This window comes from Emydura macquarii, unplaced genomic scaffold (genome assembly GCF_026122565.2).
Source record: "Emydura macquarii macquarii isolate MOO-44397 ecotype Brisbane River unplaced genomic scaffold, CSIRO-AGI_Emac_v2 contig_1119, whole genome shotgun sequence".
Classification (NCBI taxonomy): Eukaryota; Metazoa; Chordata; order Testudines; family Chelidae; genus Emydura; species Emydura macquarii.
Window position 1 is genome coordinate 9,405,294 of NW_027131256.1, and position 20,701 is coordinate 9,425,994.

The 20,701-nt window shown below is 43.7% G+C and overlaps 1 protein-coding gene across 1 annotated transcript; it reads left to right on the forward strand.

The window, feature by feature from the left end:
- Nucleotides 1–290: 290 nt before the first annotated feature.
- Nucleotides 291–19,816, forward strand: GPR161 (G protein-coupled receptor 161). The gene is made up of 6 exons (XM_067546130.1): nucleotides 291–414; nucleotides 4,266–4,677; nucleotides 6,548–7,272; nucleotides 10,089–10,193; nucleotides 13,484–13,603; nucleotides 15,382–19,816. The coding sequence occupies exons 2-6, from the start codon at nucleotides 4,310–4,312 to the stop codon at nucleotides 15,627–15,629; spliced, it is 1,566 nt and encodes a 521-aa protein (XP_067402231.1). The 5' UTR covers nucleotides 291–414; nucleotides 4,266–4,309; the 3' UTR covers nucleotides 15,630–19,816.
- Nucleotides 19,817–20,701: the final 885 nt, after the last annotated feature.

Consider the following 20,701-nt stretch of genomic DNA (forward strand, 5'->3'; position numbering starts at 1 on the left):
AGAAGGAGGGAGGTGGAAGTGGGCATACAGGGAGGAGGTCAGGAGGAGGAGGGATGAGTGGAAGGGGCTGGAGGGAGGAGGTTAGCAGGGATGTGAAGGGGTGGAGGTGATGAGGAGGAAGAGGAGGAGGATGTGGAAGGGGCATGGAGGGAGGGATTGTGACGGGGTTGGGGGGAGTAGGTTAGGAGGAGGGATGTGTGGAAGGGGGAGGAGGAGTTGGAGGGATGTGAGGGGGGATGGAGGAGGAGGAGGAGGGATGTGTGGAAGGGGGATGGAGGGAGGAGGGTCGGGCCGTTTCTCTGGGCCTCTCTCTTGGCGGCGGCTGTGGGGGGTCCGGGGCGCTGTAACTCGAAACCTCCCGCCCCTGACTGCGGCGGAGGCTGCAGGGGAAGCAGGCAGCGGCTCGGCCCGGCGGTGAGTGCGTCCTAAGCCCCGCACCGGGACAGGATCGGGGTGGGAGGGGCCGCTCCGGTGTCTTCGCTAGAGTTTGCGGGCGATGCAGAGCGCGGAGCCCCCCGGTGCGGGGTGGGGAACGGGGGGTGTCTCCGCCCCCTTTGCGGGGCTCTCCCAGCCCCGGGTAGCTTCTCCTTGCCCCCCTGCTGGAGCAGCCTCGGGGCGCTCTGAGCGAGCTCCCCCGCCCCGGGACGCCCCCTCCCGCCCCAGCCTTTGTTTGCCAGCGGAGGAGGGAGAAGCCCGGGCCGGGCCGGGAGGCTGGAGTTCGGGGCTCCTCCTCCTCGCGAGCCGGACGAGCTGCCCAGCCCGGCCCGGCCCCCGATCGGCGCCGCTGGGCCTGGGAACGGCAGCGATTTGCATTGCCCGCCCGCCCCGTGTCTCAGGGCGCCGCAGGCGGGCGCCATCGGAGCTGGGGCAGGAGGGACCTGCGCGCAGCCGGGCTGAGCTGGTGTCTGGCTCGGACGCCGGGAACCGGGGGCGGGGCTCCCGCAGCAGGGCGACTGAAACGAAAGGAGAAGAGTTATTCCGTGACGGGACCAGGGGCCTGGGCTCCGATGCTCACAGCAACTCCTCTGCCACGTGCCGTTCTTCCCCGGATCATGGCCCTGCAGCTGCTCGGACAGAGTCCCTCCGCTTTGCAGTTCCCCGCGGCTCCCGGGCTCAGCCCTGCCCTGCAGGGTTACCCGAGCTGCCCTGCTTCCCCATCCACTCGCCTGCTCAGCCCTGCCCTGCAGCATTGCTCAAGTTCCCCTTAGTCCCCATGTCCGTCGGAAGCCCCCTCCTGGAGCATTAGAAGGTTCTCTGGCTGGCATCTTTTCTTCCCTGTGCTCCCTCACCCCGGCCCCTGGCTGCAGTACTCGTAGCCTTCCTCCAGGATTTTCTTCCCAGTCGATGTTCTGGCTGCATCGGGGTTTAATAAGGGAAAAATTATTCTCTGCGGGGCCCTGCCTTGATGTTTTGCTCTTACCTGCATGCATCTCTATGCCTGCTCCGTGTGATCTTGTCTACATTAGAGAAATTAGGGTGCTAAGCAACATTTGGACCCTCCCCTCCGGCCCATCAGTAACATGCAGACCTTGCATCCGCAAACACAGCTGCCACAGGTGGTGCACAGGCATTTGCTAAACCCTTTGGATTGTGCTCGCTCTGCCAAAGGTAACCACTTTCTCAACCCCCAGCCAGGTGCCCTCAGCGCAGTACCAGTGATAGCAAGTGCTGGCATATCAGCTTTAACAGTGCAAATAGTCCTCTTGCTACTGTCCCACAGTGCCCCAGTCACAGACGGTCAGTCTGCTGATGTTTCTGTTCTCTGTTGGCTGAGGGTCAAAGGAGGGATGCTTTTTCACCTTTTGGAAGTTTAAAATGTGCAGGGAGATTTTGTACATGTGCCACAAACACAACAGCTGGTGGAATGGTGAGCACTGAGTGTTCCAAGTGGATTGTTTTAAACTACAGTAATTGATGGATCGTGATAGGATTTTAAAAATGTTTTTAAAAATTAAAATTCTTTTGCATGTTTCATTTGATAGTTAGATGTTCTTTTTATATTTAAAAGGATAATTATTTTATTTCTCGGGTAGCTTAGAACCATACACTGCAGGGTGTTTATTTTTTAAAACAGTTTAAAGTTTTCTGGCATTTAAAACTAGTGAAAATGGATTTTGTTAGGTTTTAAACATCCTCTTGTAGTGTTAGCAACTCAAACATTGCAGCATTGTGCTAATGCTTGAGCACTTGAAAGTGGAAATGACAATAAACAAAAATTGTTGAATGCGGTGTAGGTGTAGCTGTGTTGGTCTCAGGAGATTAGAGAGGCAAGATGGGTTGTGTGTCTCTTGTCTCTCTCACCAATAGAAATTGGTCCAATAAAAGATGTTACCTCACCCACCTTGTCTCTTTAATAAACAAACAAGAAAGGATGAAATCTTTGTTTGTGGCAGATGAGTGCTCGGCACAGCTGAAGAGGGAGTGTGCAAAGGTGACTTTAATCCACCATTGGACTTCTCAGAGCCTGGAGTTGTTCTTCATCATTCCAGAACTCTAGCATATCCTGCGGGCTCTTCTGGTTTGTGCCTGCTGCCAAAAGCACGAGGGGACCCTTACAGCAGTTGGAGTTGCTAAGATGCCAGGACACTCTGTCCTGCTCAAGCCACATGCAAGTCTCTCTGCCACTTGAGGATCCTCCTACCTAGGAGAGAGCTTTCCTGAGCAGCTAGGAAACTGGTCGTGGCTACTTGATGCCAATGGAGTTATAGCACAAAGCAGTGCAGGATCTTATGCAAAATGTTCATGGTCTGTGCCAAATGAAATGCAAACCGTAAACAAACAGCTTCACTGGTGAAAAGAAAATGCGACTTTAAAAATTCTTTTGATGACAGTAAACTAAGGTTTTATTAGTAACATATGGAAGGAAATTTGTTTGGAAAAATATGATTTTTAGGCTGACAGTGTCGCTTTACACCCTAACTACCTCAGAGATGTAGGACACTTTCTGGATATACCTGACCAGCTGGGAAGGGGGAATGACTATAGTCCCAGACAAGGCAGCCTCTATAAGTCACCAGACCCCGAGAAATGCTCACACCAATTTCATATAAATTTGAAGCCAATCTTTTTTGACATTCCCTTTTTTAAAATTTTTTGGTATGGATTTTGGGGTGCGGTATGTGTGTGGCTTCAGTGACCAAGCAGTGAGATGGCTGCGCATTATGTTCACCCGATTCCCTTTCCAGGGCTGTGGAAAGAGAAAAATCTGCTAGGGTGATGGGAGCAAGCACCATCGCTGAGTCTGGGCAGAAGCAGGAGTGACACGGCTGGGGCCAAAGGGTGGTGCCAGCAGCCTCTTGAGGCAGCTGGCAGTGGAATTGCCGCTAATCGGGTGTCCAAAGGAGTTGGTGCAGGCCCACTGGAATGAAGAGTTAATAAGTAGTCAGGAACGCCTCAGCTGGATACAGTAGGGGCAGGTCATAGTGGCTTGTGGGGGAACCAGGAGCAATATGTCTGGGGCCTGAGGGGGAGATGGTATTGATCAACTGCGAGAAGTGGTAACCCCTTAGGTCAAGGACTCTCAAACATTTTCACAACGTGGATGAGTCTTTTAATAAAGGAATTGCCTCTTGGACCCCTTCCCCATTGACGGTCACATAAAGCACCATCTCCCCTGGCTCACTGGCAATACAAGAACCTTCCTGCGGCAATCACAGTCATTGCAAAAGTGATATTAGGAGAGTGTGTTTCTGTATTTTGGGGTTTTTTATAATGTGACTTAGCAGCCGCAAACAAGGAGGAGCCAACACCGTGTGACTAGCCAGCCCTCTGTGGAACACCAGCAAGTACTCCACAGACCAGAGTAAAATACCACAAACTGTCACCTGTGTAAAGTGTGATCAACAAAGACCATTTGTAATGCCATTATTGTTATTTTACGTAATTTTTTGGTGTAGATGAGGGGACTGGGAGCTGGAACTCATGGGTAGGGCTGGTCAATAGTTTGAAATAATGCCCCCCTCCTATCCATGGAAAATATTAAATGAAATGTTTGCAAAATTTTCCCCCTGTTTTCCTGTCAGCCCTATTCTTTGACTCTGTGCTTGGCTTTGCCATTGACTTGCTCTGTGTGACCTTGGGGAACTCAAGTCTTTTCTCAATGCCTTAGTTTCTCCATCTAAAAATGGTTGTGTGCCTCCTATGGGTGTTGTGAAGCTTGATTAATGTTGGTAAAGGGCCTTGAGATCCTGGGAAAAAAGATGCGGTAAAAAATACTATATCGTTTGGGTGAATGTTTTCATGTGTTTTTCTTCTCCTTGTTCCAGCTGCCCAGCATGTACTGTCTGCAGTGTCACTGTGCGCTCTGACAATGAGCATCAATTCCTCCCTCAGCAATGGGAAGGGCCTGAGAAACCTCACAGCGCAGGAAGACGGGGCAGTCCGAGTCACAGAGTCAATTGCGATTATCGTCATTGCTATTTTCATCTGTTTGGGCAACCTGGTGATTGTCGTCACCCTTTATAGGAAGTCTTACCTCCTTACACTGAGCAACAAGTTTGTGTTCAGTCTGACACTGTCCAACTTCCTTCTCTCTGTACTAGTGCTTCCTTTTGTCGTCACCAGCTCCATCAGGCGGGAATGGATCTTTGGAGTAGTTTGGTGCAACTTTTCTGCCCTGCTCTATATGCTGATCAGCTCGGCCAGCATGCTAACTCTTGGACTCATTGCTATAGACCGGTAAGCTCCTCTTTTTGTTATGAATAACAATGATTAATTCCAAACTGGGCACAAGCAAACAATATGTGTTTTAATACAGCTAAATGTAAATGGATACATCTAGGAACAAAGAAGGTAGACCACACTTATAGGATCAGGGACTTGATCCTGGGAAGCAGTGACTCTGAAAAAGATTGGGAGTTGTTATAGATAACCAGCTGGATTTGAGCTCTCAGGTAAACGTTGTGGCCAGAAGGGCTAATGTAATCTTCAATGCATAAACAGGGAAATCTCATGTAGGAATAGAGAGGTTATTTTACCTCTGTATTTGGCACTGGTGTGACCGCTGTGGAATACTGTGTCCAGTTCTGGTGCCCATAATGCAAGAAGGATGTTGATAAATTGGAGAGGGTTCAGAGAAGAGCCACACAAATACTTACAGGATTAGAAAACATGCCTTATAGTGATAGACTCAAAGAGCTCAATCTATTTCACTTAACAAAGAGAAGGTTATGGGGTGACTTGATCACAGTCTATAAGTATCTACATGGGGAACAAATATTTAATAACGGGCTCTTCAATCTAGCAGAGAAAGGTATGACATGATCCAGTGGCTGGAAGTTGAAACTGGACAAATACAGACTGGAACTAAAGTGTAAATTTTGAACGGTGAGAGTAATTAACCATTGGAGCAATTTACCAAGGGTCCTGGAGAATTGTCCATCTGACTATCTTTAAATCAAGATTGGATGTTTTATTTAAAGGATACACTCTAGGAATTATTCTGGGGATGTTCTATAGGAGGTCAGACTAGATGAACAGTGGTCCCTACTGGCCTTGGAATCTATAAATCTATGAATCTGAAAAGTTTTGATGAGAGAATGTGAAGGTTCCACGGGTAAAGCAATTAAAAGTCAGAGTTAAGGTTGCAGGAACGCAATTACATACTATTTTTCAAATAATACAACATAACATGGGTGCTCAACCTGGGAATTATGATCTCCCTCCCTTTCTTTCAGGCTAGATGAGTGGTGGGGGATCCCAGACCCTTTTTCTGTTGTAACATGGGATATGGTGTGGAAAATATTGGAAACCACTGCAATTTTAGTGATTAATAATAATTATTACCTAGCTTTTGTATAGCACTTTTCAGTAGTAGATCTTTAAGTACAGGAGGAAGTCAAAGGAAGTCAGTAGCATTATTCCCATTTTATTGATGGGGAAACTGATGCACAGAGAGGTGAAGTGACTTGCCCAAGGATACCTAGTAGGCCAGTGGCAGAGCTAAACCTAGGTCTCCTGAGTCTCTGTCTAGTGCTCTCTCTGGCAGGCAACACTGCCTCTCCAATATAATACCTTTCCTCCCTGCAATTACATGTAAAATTTTGAAATAAAAGAGTAGAGAATAATTAAATATTTCAAGATGATGCACATGCATCTAAGATTGTTAAAATCAATTGATGCTATAACAACATATAATTTGAGTAACTGTATGTAATCATGTATAATTCTAAATCTCATTACAATAATGCATCCACATCAGGATTCATTTCCCCTGAAGCATCTGATAATGGCCACTATCAGAAGGCAGGAGACTGGGCTAGATGTGCCTTTGGTCTGACCCAGTATGGCCGTTCTTATGTTTTTATGTTCAGGAGGCAGAATTAAGGTTGCATATGCAGCTTGATCTTGGGCCCTTTTTGAATTTTGAGCTGTTAACCGCAAATAATTTTTTGAAATATGATTTTTTGAAACATCTCTCTAGCCCCATTTGAGGTTTCGGGCGGGGAAGTCTTTCTCTGGACTGCGATGGGAGTTAATCAGTATACCCAGTTCTTTGCTTATTGAACTTTTCTATGATGCTACTGATGTCTCCTTTTGTGTTTCCCAGATACTATGCTGTCTTGTATCCAATGATGTATCCGATGAAGATTACAGGAAACAGAGCAGTTGTAGCCCTTGTGTACGTGTGGCTACATTCCCTCATCGGCTGCCTTCCTCCTCTCTTTGGCTGGTCTTCTTTGGAGTTCGATCAGTTCAAATGGATGTGTGTGGCTGCATGGCATAAGGAGGCAGGCTACACAGCCTTTTGGCAGATCTGGTGTGCTTTGCTGCCCTTCCTGGTCATGATGATCTGCTACGGATTCATATTTCGCGTGGCTAGGATTAAAGCACGCAAGATTCACTGCGGTAGCGTGGTCATTGTGGAGGAGGACACCCAGAGGAATGGGAGAAAGAACTCCAGCACCTCCACGTCCTCTTCGGGCAGTAGAAGGAATGCTTTCCAAGGGGTTGTCTACTCAGCCAATCAGTGGAAAGCTTTCGTAACTATCTTGGTTGTCATTGGTGCTTTTGTGATCACATGGGGGCCCTACATGGTAGTAATTACGTCAGAAGCACTTTGGGGGAAAAATAGCATTTCTCCTTCTTTGGAAACATTAGCAACATGGTTATCTTTTTCAAGTGCCATTTGCCATCCACTGATTTATGGACTCTGGAACAAAACCGTGCGCAAAGAACTATTGGGGATGTGCTTTGGGGACCGGTATTACCGGGAGTCATTTGTTCAGCGTCATAGGACATCCAGATTATTCAGCATTTCCAATAGGATCACAGGTAACAAACACTGAGATAAAAAAAAATACTTTTCCCGTGAGGTTGGTGCTTAGTATCTGCATACATGTTGCATCTCCCAAGGGCTGTACAAATACTAACTACTGACATCTTTGAGGGAGCTCTCAAGGGACCGTTGTTCAAATTACACCGCCCAACTTAAGAAAAGTTGGGATGAGTTCCCGACCTTTGATGGGAATTCACCTCTCTTGATACAGCTAAGTTGTCCCTGCTAGAGAAGATTTATCCCTGGGGCCAATAAAAATAATTTCCTTTGTCTCCTGCTGAAACTCCCTTACACATGCGTATACACACATGCATCATTTCAAATTATCCAAATCTGAGCATTCTTATACTATCAATATACTCAGTGGGCCTGATTCTCTAGTCCATTACCTGGTTTTATGGTGGTGTAAACTGTTGATTCTGTTGACTTCAGTGGAGTTACACTGGTGTAAAACCAGTGTCATAGAATGGAGAATCCGGCCCAGTGTATTTTTCAGAAGCAAAGTATAAATGTTTCCAGCTTAATATAAATATGTTTGCCAAGTGCTGTTGCCTCCCTCCTTCCTAAGGTTGTTATTTCTGCTGGAGCTGTGACAATACCTATAGTTAACATTGCTCCAAACTTTCCATTTTAAGACCATGTATGTAGTTGATGCTAACATCCCCAAACTTTTACCTGTTGTGCTAAATTTTTCCAAGCCTGGTCTATGCCTGAGGTCAAAATATTTTTGAAAGTTAAAATTATTCAGTCTGTTTTTGAGAATGAGAGAGGGGAAAAAAACAACAACACCTGCTATGTGAAAGGGCAATGCAAGCAATGTATGAAACTGACCAACCATGCAGAGAAAACTGATTAGACACAAAGTGCTGTCAAATGCATGGAGTGAACAAACGGAAATAAATAAAGGAAATAATTTTTCTCTAATGTCTTTCGGTTACCATAATCTTAAGTGTTCCTTGTAACAATACTAGGTAAAACATTTACAGACAGAAGTGAGAGTTTTAAGTTAATGATAGTCCCTTTAAAAATCTACTTCTTCTACAAGGCTCACAAGCAGTAAGTTTATAATTTAAAAAACCCACAAAAAATTGGGATCTCCATCTCTAGATATCACAGTCCATCACATCCTTTTTCTGCCTGCCTTTTAGATTGTAAACTATATGGGACAGGGACTGTTTTTATTTTTGTATAGTGTTCAGCACCAAGTCAGGGTGTTGATGCTAAATAATAATATATTCCATTCCTCACCCAAGTAGTTTTGTATAAAAAATTCAGAGAAAATCCATCAGATTCCTAGGACCACTCTCTAATTTCCAATGCTTCTCTGTGTTAAAAGTATTCTATATTCTGGGAGGCCTGCTAGACCAATCCTTGTCTTTGCTGGCAAGCAATCATGTTTGCATTGGTGTAGCAGAGTAGGAAAGTGTGCTGTTGATACATAAATTTTATTAGTGTCTGCAAGTGCAAAATTTGTATTCTGTATATAAATGGCAGTAACATTCCCTCTTTTCTTGATGGGCTTGATCCAAAGCTCATCAAAATCAATGGGAATCTTTCCATTAATTTCAGTAGGCTTTGGATCAGGCTTAATTAGAGTTTATGGATGTTAGGCACCAGCTTTTAAATTCTCCAACCAGGGCAAGTCCACCACCTCCCTCTCATGTGCAATAACCATCCACTCCTTTGGACCAAGTGTCCAGGTGTAGTCAAATATGTACAGGGGTTAAAAAATCCATGTGTGTCACCTGTGGCAATTTTTTCTAGTGACTTCAAAAAATGTCAGTGCTTGTTTGTTTGGTTTTTTTTTAAATTAAGTTTCTAGCTTTTCTGGTTGTGAAGAAAACCTTGTAAATGTAATGAAACCATTGCAATGCAATAGTGTCTTCTTGAGTCTGCAGACAAGCAGCACCAGTGCCTCTGCTGCTGCTCTGAGCATTGCCACATCGTAGCACTGTGAAATTAGGAAGATTCTGATCATTTTTGAAATTTCCACTTTCATGGTACTGCTTGGGAGAGCTATGTGTAGAGGCAGGCACTGGAACTATTAGTGGGGAAAGAGGATGCAAAACATGGAAGGAAGGTGAGGGCATTGGAAACCTCCATCCACATTTTAGAAGCTAGGTAGCTCTCAGAGACAGTCTTTGGAAGGATTGGAAGCATAGCTGGGGAAGAAAAGACAGAAAGCTTCTTTGTCCTTCCAGTGGCAAGAGGAAGCTGGACAGCTTCTAATTTAACAGACACCTACTAGCCAGAGGCTGATAGAAAAAGTGCAGTTCCTGAGCAGGATCCAAACACTGCACCTGGGTAAGAATCCCAGTGCTTTCCCCCTTCCCAGCATCTGGGGTTTGCAAAGAAACTGGGCTTCTTACTAGCCCATTGCCCCGGCCCTAACTGGTCACCACCCCACCACTACACTTGTCTTTTATAGCCACTGCTGGCTACTGGGTTTAATCTTCTGGCTAGAGGGTGTCTGGTAAGTTTTTCCAGCCCTGAGTGCGTATATTTCTAAGTAAATCAACTCTCCTGATAAACTGCACATACTTGCAAATTGCAGACAGCAGGCTTGCCGTGTGGAAAGAATCCAGGAGGATTTGGCAGCTGGTGATTTGGGATTGAAAGATGGGAAATCCAGGTGGTTTGGCGGCTGGGTCTGGATGGTGGTTTTTGTTGTTTTGTCACAAGAAAAATGGGGGAGAAGGAAAAGCTGGGGGTAGAATCGGGCACTAGGATGTGGGGGTTATTTGAAGATGCTATCTTTATAGTAGGTCTACCGTATGGAGCACAACTTAGTGATGATTAAAATGTTTTGCAGACCTGGGACTATCTCCCCATCTCACAGCTCTCATGGCAGGTGGACGGCCTTTAGGAAACAGCAGCAGCACTGGGGACACTGGTTTCAGCTGCTCTCAGGATTCAGGTAACTCTCTTGTTTTCCTTCCTCATACAGAAGATTTTACTTGTAGCTTTGCCGAATTCTCTGGATGGTCTGTATTTATGTACAAATATCTTTTGGCAGGTGAACAATAACATTTAAGCATCTCCTATGGCAGTGGTTTTCAACCTCTGGTCCGTAGACCCCTGGGGGTCCACAGACTATGTCTAAGATTTCCAAAGGGTTCTGCACCTCCATTTGAAATACTGTTATTGTTGTCGTTATTTGAAATATTGTAGGGGGCCTGCAAATGAAAAAAAGGTTGAAAACTACCGTCCTATGATACCCTGAGCAGAACTGCCTTAGTTTCTCCTCTGTATTTTTGATCTTGCTGTGTCTACTATGAAAATACTGTTCAGTCCAGGAGAATAATTTCTTTCCCTAGTGAATATTTCCTAGGAGCATGGTAATCTGTTTGTCCCATTCCTTATTCTCCTTAATTCTTCAGTGATCTTAGGAGCTGAGCAACAAACTGCTGGGGAAATAGGTCTCTTCATTTCCTGCTTGTAGGAGATTTCATTTGGCCACTCTTTGCTAGAGCCTCTCTTATAGAACAGAAGCTTTCCATCTTTGTCATGGATCGCTCGAGCAATAGTCTGGAAAGAGGCACCGTGATCTGCCAGTAATTTTCCAGCTGTGATACTAGGTGGGCTGTGATTTCAACTGCCAACAAAGGGAAGTTTTCTAAAATCTCCTTCTGCAATCTATTTTAAAGAGCATTTCTGCTCTACAAACACTAGAGGGCATTCTTCTGACCGCTGCAGCACTTCCTTGCTCTCTGCCTGCCTCTGACTAGGAGAGTGGGATTTTTCATGAAGGCAACACTACTTCACTAATTCTGTGGCTACTATAGGTGAATTGCTGGCTTATGTGCAGCTATAGGTGATAAAGGGTAATGTAAAACTCTTCTCTTTATAACATCTTGTGTTATCATCCTTGAAGAAAGGCACTAAGAGGCCTCCACAGTTGACCAAATCAAAGATATAAGTTGTTAGGAGCCCTGGTGTTTCAGGAATTTGAACTGGAAAATATCCCACTTCAATGAACATCCTGAATGACGGAAAACAGGCTTTTCAGACAGTAAAAGCCAAAGGAAGTGTAAACAGAGAAAAGATCAAGCGGTGCCCATTCCAGATCAAGTATTTAATGAGGCAGATAATATAGGATCATCCATACCTAGCCAAAACACTACCTTAGCATCACTTATAGACAGGGATCCACTTCTGTGCAAGAATTACAGGCCGGTTTCCTTACTCAATGTTGTTTTTAAAATATATGCTAAAATATTGTCTCAAGAACTAGAGTGTCTTCTTCCTAATGATACCCATCCATTGCAGGCTGGGTTTCTAAGGGATAGGGCTTCGATCTTGCACCGTTGCTGTCAAGAACCCAGATGATCCACACAGAACATTGAAAGTTTAGTAAGGTCTATTAGGAAGGTAGATCAGTCTCTCGTTACTATGTATTTGGATTAGGCATTTGACAGGATGAAATGGAAATATTTATATCAAAGTTCAATTCTGGACCATCCTTTGGTCAAAAAAAATATGTTTGCTACATAAAACTTTGATAAAGGTCAGGCATATGAATCAGTATCTTGTCTCTTGGAACCCGTTTCAGATGTATGTTGTCATCTTTGCTCTAAATTGGTCCTGGACTCTCTGGCTATTGCAATAAGAATAAATCCAGGAATCAAATGAACTTGTGTGGGTGGAGAGGGGCACAAAGCCATGGTCTTCAGAGGATGTAATCTAACCCAGTGTTTCTCAATGACTGGTCCGTGAACCGGCGCCGGTCCCTGAGATAGTTTAGGAAGGCAGCAAGCCGGTCCCTGTTATCAAAAAGGGTTGAGAAACACTGATCTAACGGATGAATGATTTGGGACAAGCTACAAAACTTTGGAATGACTATTATAAGACGCTTTCCATCTGTCGTCAGAATACAAAAGTATTTGGACCAAAAGTAAAGTGTCACAGGCATTCAGGGGAGCACGTGCTGTGCCTTTCAACAGTAGGTGCGAGAAGCACTTACACAGCGGGCTCCCCTAGTGCTCCCTGAGGCAGACGGTCTGCTTCTAAGCTAGGCAGGCAGAATGCCTCTCTGAATGTCATAGGGTATGTCTGCACTGCAATTAAAAATCTACAGCTGGTCCGTGCCAGCTGACTCTGGCTCGTGGGGCTCGGGCTACGGGACTGTTTCATTGCTGTGTAGATGTTTGGGTTCCAGTCTGGCCTCTAGAACCCTGCAAGGGAGGGTCCCAGAGCTCAGGGTGCAGCCCAAGCCGAATGTCTACATCGCAATTAAAAAAGTCCCTTAAACCGAGCCTCAAGAGCCCGAATCAGCTGGCCCGGGCCAGCCGTGGGTGTCTAACTGCAGTGTAGACACACCCTGAGTGCCTGTACTCAGCCACAACTGCACGGCCACGAGGAGCAAGGCCACGATTTGGCCTTCATGTAAAAGCCTGGCAGAGACGTTGAGTTTTAGTCTTCCTCACACAGGTAAACTTTTTTTAGACCAAAATAATATGGAGGAAATGCATGTAAATGAAATAGTGTTCGTGAGATAAATACCCATAAACTGGTAGAATCACTCATCAGAAAAAATACATTATTAGTCAACAAGGTTTTCTCCTTAAGGAATAACGTTTGTGACAAGAAATGAGTTAACAAAGACAAAATAGAGTGAACAGAACATTCCCCAGCTTGACTTTCCATCCGGTTCTGTGGTTCTGATGGAGTCTGATCTTCCTATAGGCACTAAGCGGCCAGTTTGTAAGGGTTTGTCCACACTTGAAACTTAATTCAGATTGAGGCAGAGTGTGAATTTAAAAGGCAATAGCTCATCCAGAAGAACTCCGTGTGTGGACAGCCTTACACAGGAATCAGAGTGTTCTGTTCCTGCTTAGTTTAATTCACTTTCAAAGAATCAGTGTGCCCACCTATGGCATTATTTAGGAATAGTTATTTTGGAGTAGCTGCTGTTGAGTAATGCCCTCTGTGGACAATCCTTCTCTTGCTCAAGATTAGCCTCAGATTAATCTCTGCTTAGTTGAAGACCAGGTCATAAATTGGCCCTGCCCTGTCTGAAATCCTGTCATGGTTGAATGCAGAGTGATACCGCATCAGCACATTTTAGGCAGCTCTTGGGAGAGCGAAGCTAACGGCTATGAACTCAAAAGTTCATTTCCCCGGTTAATTTTAGATTTGTCTTCTTAGGGGTCATTATTATTTCCAAACATTTTTCTGTTTTGCCTTCAAACTCTTGCTGCCTTTCAGGGACAGACGTGATGCTGCTGGAGGATTACAGTTCGGATGGAGCTCATCACCCGCATTGCATTTATCCCCATCGACGGAGGAGTTCAGTGACCTTTGAAGACGAAGTGGATCAAATCAAAGGTGGGTTAAGTTAAGGGTAGCTGCTGTAATGCTTCTCACCTGAGATGACCCCCTGCACCTCCATGATGGCTGCAGCGCATAGCTGTCCTCCCTCTTCAACCTTAGAGCACAGAGGACAAGTATCACTCCCCATGCTTTTCACCTCTCCCCCTCGAATAAGTGCTCTGACCTCTCCCTTCTGCTGATTCCTCCACAGCCTTCTTGAGAGGCCCCAACCTCTGCTCACCCCATCCTTTACTGCTGGGTCACTCATTTTCACCACTGCTGCCGGCTCTGACTTCCCTCTAATTATCTCATCAACCCCTGTGGACATGCTCTGCCATGCCATCTGAGCTGCTTCTCCCTTCTCTTTCCAATCCTGACACTGCTGGGGTTGGTAGGTAGGTGGGAAGGAAGTGCACATTTCTGGAACCACCAGGAAGGTGAGGCCAGACAGGAGTCACTTGCAGGGTATATTTTACAACTGTCTTTCTGCCATCAGTCCATTTCCTTTTAAGCTCTGCTTTTAGTTTTCTTTTGGTTTGGGTAGGCCTGAGTTGAAAACCTGACAGATGTGTGGTTTGATTTAACTAGATTTGCTTTTGTACCACATTATTTTTGCACCACATTATATCAAACCAATCTAAGGGACAATATAGAGCTTTTCAGAACTGTATGAAATTCTTACGGGAATACTAGGCAGCGTGTGGTGTACCAATAAACCAGAGCGGTGCCTAACATACTTCTGTGAACAAGTTTCTGCTCGAGTCCACATTGTCTTTTGTTAATTAAAAGCAAAGGCCCACTCAAGCATTTTAAACATAGGGCTGGATTCTCTGGATGGAGAAGGTCACTTATGCCTTCCGGAGATAGTCAGTGGAGAATTTCCCCTGTGCTGGAGAACCCATAGTTTGCAGAAAGCTGCAAAAGACAGCTGTGCCACCCCTTTTACCCTCAGCATAAAGGGATGGAGGGAATGATGGGTGGAATAGAGCTGGGGACGAGGTGTGCAGAATGGAGCAGAGGTACAACCCATACTCCATTGGTGGAAGGTATTGAATGACCTTACCCCAGTGATGTAACGTAGGGCTCCCCAAGTATAGCGCTAGCATGCTCTGGGGCCAGGCGCACGCACACACACACACACACAGACACACACACGCACCTGTGGCACTATGATAAAAGCATTGGAAATAATAGCTAATAGCAGTTTCCAGTTCAAAATATGAATAGCCTTTTATCTTGGGGTATACTATCTTTTTTTCAGTGACAGCCATCCCCCTGGACAGAAGACCATAATAACAGGGTTTCCTTCTGATATATAGTTCCAGTCTAAGCTCTAAGGATCAGAAACTGAGCTTCCCTGCATTGGCCTCATTCATGCAGGGGCAACAGCCCTGTATCATCTCTGCGACCATTCCTTTCCTGGGGTTTCATTCAGTTATCTTGTTTAGTCCTCATTGGATTTCTTCCCTCTCCTCCCCACAATAACTATACCACCTTGATGTTTTTCTGCCCTCCCAGATGTTTATTTTCTCCATATACTGCCCCCCTCTTATACTGCTTTCCTCTTGTCTCTCCTGTCCATTACCTCTGTTCCTTTACATTCTCTAAACTGAAAGGGTTTAAACATCCTAATTTGTGTCCCTCTATTGATGCTGCTTGTTTGCCCTTTGCATTTGTAAATTTTTGGCCTAAACTAAATTGAGACTCTCCTTGCGTACAAAACGAATGGTCAGATGTTTGCACAGCCACTGGATGTTATTGTTAATCGTTCTGTCTTTATCTTTTTTCTTTAGAAGCTGCAAAGAATTCTGTTCTCCATGTAAAAGCTGAAGTCCACAAATCTCTGGACAGTTACGCATCCAGCTTAGCTAAAGCTATTGAAGCTGACGTGAAAATCAGCTTGTTTGGGGAAGACGCTTTATCAGGATCTTTGTTCCCTTCGCGGACTGTACCTGCCAGCAGTGCAGGTGCACGGCGTGGTGGCAGGGCCCAGGCTGGGCAAAGACTTCAGCTACAAAGCATTGATGAAGGGAATATTTGACGAGAGCAGTGAACCAGAAGAAACCACTAAGTAGGACCCAGTAGAGTTATAATTATTTTAAAAGAAGCAGTGTATTCAGAGTGGCTTACCTTCAGTGTTTTAGTCAAGGACACTTGAAATACCTGAATACTTGTCTTTAAAGTATACACATACATCTACATTTTAGAACAGTATTTACTTACTGTTCAGTGTACTGTAGCTGTGTTTGTGTAATGTTTTTAATCCATTATACAGCACCTAAAAACATAGGATTTGCCTTTCTGGACCAAACCACTGGTCCATCAGATCAAGTATCCATCAGTGGCCAATTCCTGATATTTCATAGGAAAGCAAAACAAACAAAAATCCATGCAACATTCTATGTGGTGTTGCAGAGATTCCTTCCTGACCCCTGGGGCGCTCAGTTTAACCCCTAAAGCTGGAGATTTGATGGCTCTGCTTAGTGGAAACTTTATACACAGTGTTGTTTTGGAGAATTGTAAAAAAAATGACGAGGAGCACGGATTTAACAAAGACAAAAAATCCGAGCCTAGTTTTTCAGATTTCCTGGATCCCTTTTGTCCAAATGACAGTCCTATTCACCTTTGGTGGTAGATTATATTTTTGACTGTTCAACCATGGGAATGCTAAGTATGAGGCTGTATTACACATTGCTTTTGTTCCACTGGACAAATGTTTCACCACGGAGAGCACATATCTCATTCTCACATATATAATGGGTGGAAGCAGACCAGCATTGGAAAGATGGCAGAAATGATTTTAGAAGACTGACATACAGGTTTTGTGGGGGAGAGGGGGTTAGTTCTTCTCCATGAGAATTACTATCCGCTTTACGTGTTTTGTTTTTACTTAGAGGCATTGTACAGCCACTGAGATTAAACAGGGATGTGATAGAATGTAAATATTATATTGCCACTTAATATTGACATTATTTAGGATTCATCCTTTATACACAGAAAAGCTCTATGAGTTGGATTTTTATGGGAGAGTATATCCTTTTGTGTTGTTTAAGCAATAGCTACCTCAGTGCAAGTATTTCTTGGAGTTTAACTCATAAATCTTAAAATAACAACATTTAGCACTTATATAGCACTTTTCATGTTCCAAGCGCTATACAAACATGCATTAATCTTTACAACCCCCTAACCCCAAGAGGCAGGTAGGTAGGAAAGCGGTATAAGTCCCATTTTTGCTGAAGTAGCAAAGTTAAGGGTCCAGTTTGTCCAGAAATGCTCACTCATTTTGTGACTCAGTTTTTGAGCACCCAAATGGTAGCTCCAGGTACTCAACACCTCTGAAAATCAGGGACAAGGTATCTCAGTTTGGGCACTCAAAACCTGAGAATTAATGAGCTTTTGTAATAATATGGCTGTGTGTGACTTACCCAAGGCCACAGACAAAATTAATATCGGAGGATAAGAACTCTGAATTTCATGAATCCAAATCCCATTTTAAACCACTAGATCACACCTTTCTCTGGCCTCAGTTCAACAAAGCATTCAAGCACATGCTTAAATCCATCCCTAGTCAGCAAAGCACTTAATATCATGCCTAACTTTAAGCACTTGCTTATGTCCCATTTAAGTGTATGCTTAAAATTAAGTATGTGATTTGCTGACTAGAGATGGAATGTTGAACTGAGACCTCTAAGATCCACTAAAATGGTGTATTTTGCATAGTTACGAAATATTCAGGAATGAAATAGTTAATGGGTTGTGAGGAGCTGATGGCCTGACCCCAATCACTCATTATTTTTACTTTATTTAATTTTTCAATGTATAAAACGCATCTACTGTCAGCTCTGGGCACATGTTCAAGAATATATAATCCCATCAATTGCCAGGAAATTCCCTGCACCGAGGTCATTATTGCCATTGTAAGATTCATTGTAAGATGAATATGCAGTGAGAAAGCTAGGCCATTTCTTTTCATAGGTAATGCTGTTTCAATTGCTGTTTCAATTGCTGGAGAATGAAGACATACACACAGTATAATAGCCCATCAGATTGTTAGAAACGATTTCTTAATGTTCCACTTATTTTGTAACCCTTGCAAAACAAGTTGACCAAAAGTGTCATTGAAGGAAAGTGAACAAGGAGCCTGAATTAAAGGGGTAACCGTAAGATAGTTTGGATGGATTGGGTTCAGTTTTATTCACCATTAGGTTGGGTTGAAGTAATTGCCAAGATTCTGGCCCAAAGGCATTAGTATACGAGGGAAAGCAAGGCACATATGAAAGCACAAAATAGTTAGTATTACTTAAAGAGCACCTTATGCACCAAGACACTAGCCCAAATTAAGCCTCCCGTGAAGGTTTGTGGAGTTGTACCTGCTTACACCAGGGTTGAATTTGGCTCACAGTGTTAATTTCACTAATCTACTGTTAATAAGATATTTACTAAATAAAGTATTTACTAAACAAAACATATCTTACCCCCTCCCCATAATGCTGTTGTTGTTATCAGTGTTTTCTAGTTTGACATGTTGTTAGGGAAATGCCCAATTAAGAAACCCACACAAAGTTATATACAGAGTACAAGGACATGCATTGTTTTTAGACAGTGAAACTGAGCGGTCTAGTTTCATTCTCCAAGCTGAGTGAAGTGCCCTCCCTCCCCCCCGTGAGATTTTAAAATTCTTTAATTTTTGATAATCGAAAATGGTCCTAGTTACACAGCAGAGGAATTTTTTTTTAAATCTCAACAATGTTCCATTAAAGAAAGTCATAGTTCAAGACTAAAACAAAAGCATGGAGCATATTGCATATGGCTGCAACCATGTCCTTAGTCCTCCAGTATTAGTTGTCATATTCTGTCCTTTTCTGGCAATCAGAGTTGACTGACTCTCTCATATTGTGATTTAATGTTAGGGTTCAATTATCCCCTCCTGTGAGAAGCCCCCTGGTGAGGGTAGGCAGCAATTATGGTCAGGTTTGTTGCATGACGTGGGTGCATTTTTGGCCCCCTTCAGAACAGGCTGTGGGGACCCCCAGAATTTACATGCATCCCAGGAGGGTATTGGGAGGCCCAGGCCAAATGCACAGAGGCCACCTACCTCTCTGCTGTCTCTTGGTGTGCTGCTTCACCCTGGAAGCAAGGCTCCAAACACCATGGCCAGCTGTCAAATCTAAATGCATGTAGTCCACCCTTACACAAAGCAGTATTTAATTAGGCAAATAAAACTTCTCAAAATCTCTAATGTTCCTGGCTAGGAAGGTACTTACGCATATGCCTAACTTTAAGTATGTGAGTAGTCCCATTTATTTCACATATGTGTGCCATGTTTTATAACCTTTTATGAAAGATGTTTTCTAACTTTTAAAAAAATATGACCCAGTGGTACAGATTCTGCTTTCAGTTACCCCCTTGTCAGTCCAGAGCAACTTGATTGGCTTCAATGGAGTTAATGTAGATTTACACCAATGTTAGTAGGATTGGAATCTCACCCATTATGTTTATGTCATCATTTCCATAAGAATATGACATTTTTTCATTCTCCTCTCATTCCCCAAATAATACAAATCAGCAAGTAACAAATGGGGTATGTCATGCTAGGCATGTGTTTTCATCTGTTATTATACACAAAGGGCCAAATTCTGCCCTTAGTTACACTGGTGTAAATCCATGGAAGTCTGTGGAGCTACCTCAGAGTATAACTGAGAGCAGAATTTAGCACAAAGCATGCATATGTTCCCTTCTCCATCTGGCCCCTCTCCCAATTAATACTGAGAAAATTATAAATATGTTGATCACAAACTTTAAATGTTGTATTCTATTATATATTTAATTTCAGTTTACTATGTGAGTAGTCATTTAGTGTGGAATAGTACTTCATATTTGTGATAAATGTGTTAAAAAACATATACCCCCTGTTTAAAACCTTCCTGCTGGTCAAAGCAGATATTCTTAGCATTTAATTATCCTATCCCACTGGCATAAATCAGATGTAACTTCACTGAAGTCCATGGAGTTACACTGATGAAAAAGGAGAATCAGGTTCTAAATACTATATTTTTAAAAAAACTTTGATTATTTCAAATCAAAGGAGCTATACTGACTATAGATTTCCAGAAGTAGAATAGAGGTCAGTCTAAAATAGCTGCAATCAGTGTTGGCCAATGCGAATTCATTTTTGTATAATTTTCATGGTACTGTATGTTATTAAAAGGCACAGGAATGTATTCTGTCTCTGAGTCAAGAAAACTTTTGGTACTTTTATATTCATTTTGTATTCCCCTCCTCTCCTAACTTTAAGTGTTAAAATGGATACGTTAACTTTTTTGTTAATACTTTGAAAAATAAAAGTGGATGTAAACTGAAACGTTTCTCATCTAAAACAGTTTCAGCGATGAGGCATTTGCTTGATGGTATTTGACACTGGCAAAGTATCTTAAAACAAGAAATGTGGTGGAAATGGCTCAAAGATGTGCTAATGGTATGTAGAGCTTTTTAACACCATGTCATTGGTGCAAATCCAATACATCATTGATGTCTGAGTTATTTTCTACTGGCTGTTTCATGGTATGGCCCCTTGCAGGGTTAGATGACATGGTGGTAAAAATGCCTGTGTCCTATCTATTCAAGTGCTCTCACCATTAGTTTCCCTGGGTGGAACTTCACTGCTGTATGCAAAAATGGTAATTTTTAGGGAAAAAGTCCAGTGTAGATAAGGCCTCAATGAGTTTGATTTGTTATAGTCCATTTCTTAGTGGACAAGCCTCTACATTACGTAAACTAGTATCACAATTGGCACTAAATGGTCCCTTGCATAGGAATCTTATCATAGGGTACGTCTACATAGCACATTAAGCCCCACCTCAGACTCAGGTTCAAGCTCAAGCCCCCTTCGGTTCATGAGAAATTAGTCTCTCTTGGGCCAGTAATCCGTCTTGATTTGGGCCTGCAGACACTGCTAAGGGGCTGGGTCAGAGCCCAGACATTTTGCAATGTGGATACCGCTCAAGTCTGGATCATCAGACTTGGGTCTGGAGAGTCTGCCCACACTATCTCACAATCCCCTGGAGCTGTGCTGCCTAGCCCTTCAGTTCCAAAATTTGTCACATGCTTCCCAGG

Coding starts and splice junctions, on each gene's coding strand:
- GPR161 (XM_067546130.1), top strand. CDS start 4,310: ATGAGCATCAATTCCTCCCTCAGCAATGGGAAGGGCCTGAGAAACCTC. Junction 4,678..6,547: donor GGACTCATTGCTATAGACCG/GTAAGCTCCTCT, acceptor TGTGTTTCCCAG/ATACTATGCTGTCTTGTATC. Junction 7,273..10,088: donor CATTTCCAATAGGATCACAG/GTAACAAACACT, acceptor AATGTTTTGCAG/ACCTGGGACTATCTCCCCAT.